At 35.5% G+C, this 7945-nt stretch overlaps 1 protein-coding gene and 1 long non-coding RNA gene across 2 annotated transcripts; both read right to left on the minus strand.

The window, feature by feature from the left end:
* Positions 1–531: 531 nt before the first annotated feature.
* On the minus strand, positions 532–1974 carry LOC137816220 (dof zinc finger protein DOF3.5). Its single transcript, XM_068619296.1, has one exon. The coding sequence runs from the start codon at positions 1342–1344 to the stop codon at positions 559–561; it is 786 nt and encodes a 261-aa protein (XP_068475397.1). The 5' UTR covers positions 1345–1974; the 3' UTR covers positions 532–558.
* Positions 1975–2668: 694 nt separating this feature from the next.
* On the minus strand, positions 2669–4992 carry LOC137814638 (uncharacterized). Its single transcript, XR_011081666.1, has 2 exons — positions 4898–4992; positions 2669–2952 (listed from the first exon to the last, which is right to left on the minus strand). It is a non-coding gene; the product is annotated as an uncharacterized lncRNA (long non-coding RNA).
* Between the last annotated feature and the right edge of the window lie 2953 nt (positions 4993–7945).

The raw sequence follows: 7945 nt of genomic DNA on the forward strand, positions 1-7945 counted from the left end.
GTTAAAGCAATGAGAATGGGTTCCACTCTGCACTTTTGTGCTTTTGGGTTCCCTTGTTGCTCCTTGCCACCTTCAGTTATGCTACTTCTGTTTTGGCCACAACTCAAATTTCAGGTTTGTGTTTGGTGTGACTCCAATCAATAAAATCGCTAAATCATAACAATATATAGTATAAACTATTGGGGAAATAGCACAATATATGTATAGTTCATACATACGTATCTCTCTCTCTGTATATATATTCATTTCACTCTTACATAAAAATAACTTTCTCCACAGCTTTGGAGGAGAATAAACCCGGTCCCTATCCTGGTACTGGTAACCAATATTTAAAACTAAAGCATAACTAGATTGGATGCAGATATCGAAATATATTCATTATGATAGAAAAGTGTTTGTAATCATTACTAGGGTGCACGTAACACAAATTAAGACTGCATATGCTTACATATTCAAATTATTTATTAATGATTTGATCCAACCTATACATAAACTGTATATAACCAGAAAAACCAAAGAAAGGCAACGGTATTGAAGAATCACATATTATATATATTATCAAGGCGTGGAAAAAGAAGCATCCCTTGGCAAATCGAAGTGGCTCCAACAGTTACCCATTAAGAAGTCTGCATCATAAGCTTCTGGTTCAAAAAGGGGCCATTGGGTGGCTTGCAAACCATGATCTACCATCATCTCAGAATTGGACCACAACACATTACCATGTGAGGTTTCTGCATCTTCACCTGGTAATGGGGGCAACTCAAAATTTGTTTTTGTAACTGTTGTATCATGACTGCTACTATATTCTTTATGCTTCTGAATAGAGTTCAACCCACAAAAGTACATTCCGATATCCTCACTAAAATAGGATTCTGTGGGCTGTTCATGAAAATGCAAGCGCCCGGTAAGACCGTGCTCTTCAGACAAAGCACTGTGGCCAAAATCAGTGTTAATTATGCTTGAATACTCAGGAGAAGGAGAGCAAAATGTTTGCACTTGATCTGGCTTCACGTTGAGAAAACTTGCATAGACTTGAGCTATATCAATATTTGGCCCATCAGACATCACTGAAGAAGAAGGCCTTAAATCAGAATGCCCAACTGGGCTATTGGCTTGTCTTAAGGTCTTATTATATCTACCCCTTCTACTTTTGCGGCAGCCACCACCAATTGGTACGTTGCGGAGGGATCCTCCTTTGGTCCAGTACCTTCTGCAGCCCTTGCAAAAGTACCGTGGTTGAGTTGAACTGTAGTTATTGTAGTAGCAGAACTTGGTATTGGAACAACTACACCTGGGACAGTTCGGTGAAATCTCAACACTATTAGCCTTCCACCCTCTCTCCATCACCACTCACAGCATATCAATGCATATCCCTCTCTATGGTTTGTTTTTATGGACTTTGTGTGTGTGAGAGAGAGGGAGAGAGAGGAGGGAGATTTCAAGAAAGGGGAAGTACAAAAGACTATCTAGACTTCAATTGATTATATGAACATTTTGTGTGATGGTGAAGCTTTGAACTCCTATAAAGCACATTGAGTGTATTGGTGAAGTTTGTTTTATAATGTAACACGTGAGAGGGCCTTTGGATATGATCTTGGAATTGTATATGCGGCCATTCACATGAACATGCATGGGGCAAGTTAGGCCAGCTGGTGTCACTGCTCCGTGGGCTAATGCATGGTGTCGGTGTTAACCCTACGTGGGATGTTTATATTGGTGGAGATGAGTGATAGCGGAAGCAAAACCCTCGGTAGAATCATTTCAGGTTTCTTCTTTCAACAACCAACAACTTAGATACATGAGAAGCAGATCCCACAACAAAAGTTTAGCATCCCAATCTCAATCTTTCCCTGATCCCTTAAGACTTTAAAATAGAAGTTAAACAAATCACTGCACTTTACCGACACATATATTTCCTTTTTGCAAATTATGTTATAATTAGTACATACATATGATTATTAGAAAACCTGAATGATTATCTCTAACACACCTCTTCTCCTAATCAGTTTTTTTTTTCTCATTTGTAGAACATGAACTCAAATTCTTGCTGAACATATATCTGAACATTGTTTCACTTGAATCAACGTAATGTTGATAACGTACTGTCACAAATGTAATTCTCTGATCTCGCTTCTTTAACAATACTAATAAAGAAAAATGAAATCACTTGATACCAAGGTTTTTTTAATCACGCCTACTAATCATTGTTCAGCTCCCTCGTGCGCTGAATAAGTTAATAATTTTTTTGGCATGAATTTTGGGAGTAGTCATGGGTTCCACTTGGTGTCCGCTTTGGCTTAATTTGTACGCTTCTTAATTAATAATTTGTGACAAATTAAACTTGTATCTGTTGTGGAAGAGAATTTTAAGAACATCTAGTTAGAATTTAAACCAAGCTTGTCTTTTATACAACAAATTAACTATAAATGCTTTCTGTTTTTATTCATTTCGAAGTCGGGTTAGTTATGTCAATAATCAAGACTCAAGAAACTTGGAGGAGCATTGCTTTTGCTATGAAGCTCTGATGGATGCAGTGGTTCACGCATCTTCTTTCTTTTAACTTGATCCAAATTTTTCCGTCAATGCAGTTCAAAGTTATAAGTTATGTCAAGCTAAAAGTACAGTACGCTAATTGTTCGACTGTTCTTTAAGAAAGGAGCACATGGGATTAATTTGAGTTTGCATTTTCTGAAGAAAGAATGTCTCTTGCACGATAGTACGAGTAAGAGGTTGTTATTAATTGTTATTGGTTGGATCTTGAGCTTCTCGGATCATGCAAAACCTTTAAAATACTGTACTATTATATCAATGAATAATAAATGACACTCCACCATGATGCAAACCTTACTTGTTGTGAATGAATGCTTCTCCTCTTTTCTTTTCCTTTTCTTCTTGCTTTAATCTTTCCCATTATTAACGTAGTCAAACAATATCAAATAAAAACAACCGCAACTGCAAAAATGCAAACATCAATAGAGTTGTCTAGTAAAAATAAGCAGTTTGACATGTCAGAATCCTTAAAAAGAACACCAGATCGCTATAAGAAAGTCTAATAATACATTTTCGAACACATTTTTATTTAGAAAATATTAGTCTTGATCCTTTCTAGAACACCATTTTTTAAGATAAATCATTAGATGGTTGTTTGGTTCGGAAAAGATTCGGGGAGCCATTAGGAAATCATATAAAAATAAAGACATTACCTCCTCCATTTCAAAACTTTTGAAACAAATAGGTTTGTTCATTTTTTTTCTATATATTACTCCTTTTTTTAATTTCTACTCTTTGGTACGAGTGAATATACCAGGAAAACTTGTTACATAATCAAGGAAATTTGGATCTAATAAGTCATTAGTCAATCCATACAATCCATACAAGACATATGACGTCAACCTTTAACTCTAGATCTAAAGACGAATGGAAGTTTGTAGGTCTTTCTCCTTATAAATTGTTGATTTCACTTATTTTCACTCAATGAGACTTCTAATTACACACCTAATCCTCATATACTCAATATGAGGCAATACTTAAATCCTAATTGTAGTTTCACACTACCATCTAACACTATAAGAAAATGTGGTATTACCGACAAACCAATTCCATAGGTAAGGTGAAAAATCCGAAGTAATTGCATATTTTTGACGGAAAAGCAATGGTAAAGTTGTATGGAGGTAAAGTTTTATAAATTTTGTGAGTTTCATAGGAAATGCAGGTTTGTCTTCCAGTTTGACAGGCCAGACCTGTTTTACTTCATTAGTGGGTTCATGGTCACTATGACAGAGGCACAAGATAATTATCAAGGTCTTGGATATAGAGGCAACACCGTCACCCCAATATGTAAATGACACTGCACCAAAACCACATTCAAAAAGTGGAGTTGATGAGCTGACTCCTATGAGGATAATAACAACATCCACACTTTTTGTTATGTCAGCCTTCTTCCTTTAGCTCTTTATGTTTGATTCTTGTGTATTATTAGAGTCTTAGGTTTGTGAGTACTAGTTTATTTGTTGTTTGGTAAGTGTTTGGGTGGAGAAGGGTCGACTGTGGCTGAGCTAATCCACTCTGTTGTAAATCCAATGCTGGTGGCAATGATTGCAGCAGTTGAAAGGTGGGGACAACTAGAGGAGTATATAAAGAGAATCAGATCACAGGAAATGGTGAGGAAGGAGTAACAGACTCTGAAAGATCACAGGTGTGCAAAGAAGATCACTTGGATCATTTGTTGGAGATGGTGAGGTTTTCAGTTTTGAAATCATCGTCAAACAACAATGATTTGCATCCCTGTTTACAACAGGTGGAGTTCTTAAGGATAATTTTAACTACAATGTGATTGTCAGACACCAACTTCCTAACCGCCATGGTCACATTAGTCTAAACCAACCTTAATGTAGTTAGACAAAAAAGAGATGTGCACATAAAAAGGAACTGAGGAAAAATAAATTAAATGTCACCCAAATTTGACTTTAACTCACCATTTGTCCTTTTACTTAAAACAAATCAGTCAATTGAACTTTAGATTGGGGAAAATGAAGAAAAACACTCACGGCAACCACTCAGCAATTAACCTTTCTTTACTTTAGAAAATGACAATTATAATCACACGGTGACTATTCTCAGAACAACAACTTAAATCAAGGATACAAAAACAAAATAAAACTAATTATGAAGAAGTTCTTAATTATACCCAAATAATTAACACTTCAGCAAAAGTAAGCTTCAAACTTTATGACATAATACAAATTGAGTTTCTGTAACCTAAAGAAATTAGTAGCAATTTCGAACTTTTCTTTGAGATTGAGTTTGGTCAACATCAACAATTAATGGCCAATAAAATCATCCAACAAACAAAATTCAAAATACAGATGGGAATTGATATTAAAATGGAGTTCTTTACCTAACACAACACTTTGTACAACAATCCAATAGATGAGAGCAGAGTAGCCAACCTTGGAACCTTTCGCTCCTTTCGTATGGTTTCGAAGCAGTAATTGTAAGTCAAAACATGAATAAACGTAATTGAACACATACAATAATGTGTTCACATATAGATCTTATCATATCATGATTCTCACACAAAACATAAAGTGAAGAAGTAGGCACTTACCTTGATCCATGAGTGATCCTAATTGAGCAGTTACTTTATCTCCTTTATCCCAATCTATCTCTTGCAATTCCGTTCTTGTCTCACACTTTCGTGATGGTTAACATTTGAGACAACTATTATTTGCAGAGACAGAACCTTATAGCTTTAGTACCCAACAATCTCCATCAGATGTAGGTTTTCATTAGGTATATCATCAGATATATTTCTCACATTAACCAATGAGCCTTTATTCTATTATTATTATTAAATCATATTTGGGCCCAAAACCCAAACTCTAAGTCATGTGAGTCACTTTATAGAAATTAATATACATAATTTCTTACATTCTCCCACTTGACTCATATGAGTTATAATACTTTCATGATTTAATAATGACATAAATGCGCATTTAAAAGGCCTTACATAAATTGGTTCTATCATTATTCATAATCAAGAATACAGAAATAATAAGAGTCATGGCGGTTACATGTCATTTGAATCAACACATTTCCTTCCATGTACTACTATATCATTCTTTCTCCTTAATATGACTTTATAGTGAGAAATTCATAATAGGTTCAAACATAATGTCATTGTCATCAATAACAACATAATTTGTTTTCCACACCATAATAACATAATTTGCATGCATATACATAAAGTAGAAAACAACATAAATTTCAGAAACTTTATTTATCAATGAGCTCAGAGTGTCAAATAAGCATTAACAACATTCATAATTCACTAGTAGACATAATGCCCATATTTACAACATGACCAGTAAATGTTTTGGGCGGTAACCCTTTTTTTAAAGGGTCAGCATAAGATCAGTGCTAATATGTTCTATTGACACTTTATGTTTATGAACTTCTTCTTTAACGGCAAAGTATTTCAATTCCATATGTTTAGCACCTTTGGAATACTTGTCGTTTTTAGAAAAGAAGACTGCTGCGGAGTTATCACAATAAATTTTCAGCGGCTTGGCAATACTGTCAACAATTCCAAGTCCTGAAATAAAATTCCACAACCAATTAGCCTGAACTGTGGCCTCAAAGCATGCCACAAATTCAGCCTCCATAGTGGACGCAGCGATGACTGACTGTTTCGCACTTTTCCATGAAATCGCTCCTCCGGCTAAAAGATACACATAACCAAATGTAGACTTTCGTGTATCCACACAGCCAGCAAAATCTGAATCTGTATATCCAATCACCTCAAGATGATCAGATCTTTTATAAGTAAGCATGTGATCTTTCGTTCCTTGCAAGTATCTTAAAACTTTCTTTGCAGCTTTCCAATGATCCAATCCTGGATTACTCTGGTATCTACCAAGCATACCAACTGCAAAACTAATATCTGGTCGTGTACAAGTTTGAGCATACATTAAACTCCCAACAATAGATGCATAAGGTATATTCTCCATCTGTTTCCGTTCCAAGTCATTCTTTGGACATTGCATGAGACTAAATTTGTCTCCTTTCTGTATTGGAACAGGAGATGTCGAACATTTATCCATTCTGAATCTCTCTAAAACTTTATTAATATATGCTTTCTGAGACAAACTTAACAGTCCTTATGATCTGTCACAAAATATTTCAATTCCTATCACATAGTATGCCTCACCCATATCTTTCATCTCAAAGTTATTAGAGAGAAACTTCTTAGTCTCACTTAATAGACCAAGATCATTAGTTGCAAGCAAGATATCACCAACATACAGAATCAGGAATATAAACTTGCTCCCACTGATCTTCAGGTATATACACCGATCAACGATGTTTTCCTTAAACCCAAAGGACACAATAGTATCATTGAACTTAGATACCATTGCCTAGAAGCCTGTTTAAGCCCGTATATTGATTTCTTAAGTTTACACACCATGTGTTCCTTTCCTTCTTCAATGAACCCCACTGGTTGGTCCATATAAACATCCTCTTCTAAATCCCCATTCAGAAAAGCAGTTTTGACATCCATCTGATGCAACTCAAGATCATAATGAGCTACTAATGCCATGATAATTCTAAAGGAATCTTTCTTAGAAACAGGTGAAAATGTTTCTTTATAATCAATGCCATCCTTTTGAGTAAAACCTTTGGCAACAAGTCGAGCCTTGTAACGTTCGATATTGCCATGAGAGTCACGTTTAGTCTTAAAGACCCATTTACACCCGACTTTCTTGCATCCTTCTGGCAATTCTATAAGGTCCCATACATCATTTTGTGCCATTGATTTAAGCTCATCTTTCATGGCATCTAACCACTTATCAGAATTATCATCATTGACGGCGTCTGAAAATGAAACTGGATCATTATCAATACTTAAGTCATTTTCTGACTCTTGTAGATAAACCATATAATCATTCGAAACAGCAGACTTTCTTTCTCTTTGAGATCTTCTTAATACTATTTCTTGTGGTTGTCCTACTACAGGTTCATTGTTTTCTTCATGATCGTTGCGTGACTCAACTACATTAGGAACAACAATACTTGAAGTAAAGGTACTAGTTAAAGAAACTTGTACTCTAACTTCCTTAATCTCCACATTTTGTGAAATATCACTCCCACTGGTTTCACCATTTTCAATGAACCGTGCATTTCCAGATTCAACAATTCGTGTGTTATGGGTAGGACAGTAAAACATATACCCTTTCGACTTTGCTGGATAACCAATGAAATATCCACTGATTGTTCTTGCATCCAATTTCTTCTCTTGCGGATTGTATATTCTGACTTCTGTCTGACATCCCCAAACATGCAGGTGTCTCAAACTGGGTTTCCTTCCTGTCCATAATTCAAAAGGTGTCTTTTGAACTGCCTTACTAGGAACCCTGTTCAACAGATACATGGCAGTTTTTAAAGC

This window comes from Phaseolus vulgaris, chromosome 1, assembly GCF_000499845.2.
Source record: "Phaseolus vulgaris cultivar G19833 chromosome 1, P. vulgaris v2.0, whole genome shotgun sequence".
NCBI lineage: Eukaryota > Viridiplantae > Streptophyta > Magnoliopsida > Fabales > Fabaceae > Phaseolus > Phaseolus vulgaris.

Coding starts and splice junctions, on each gene's coding strand:
- LOC137816220 (XM_068619296.1), bottom strand. CDS start 1,344: ATGGAGAGAGGGTGGAAGGCTAATAGTGTTGAGATTTCACCGAACTGT.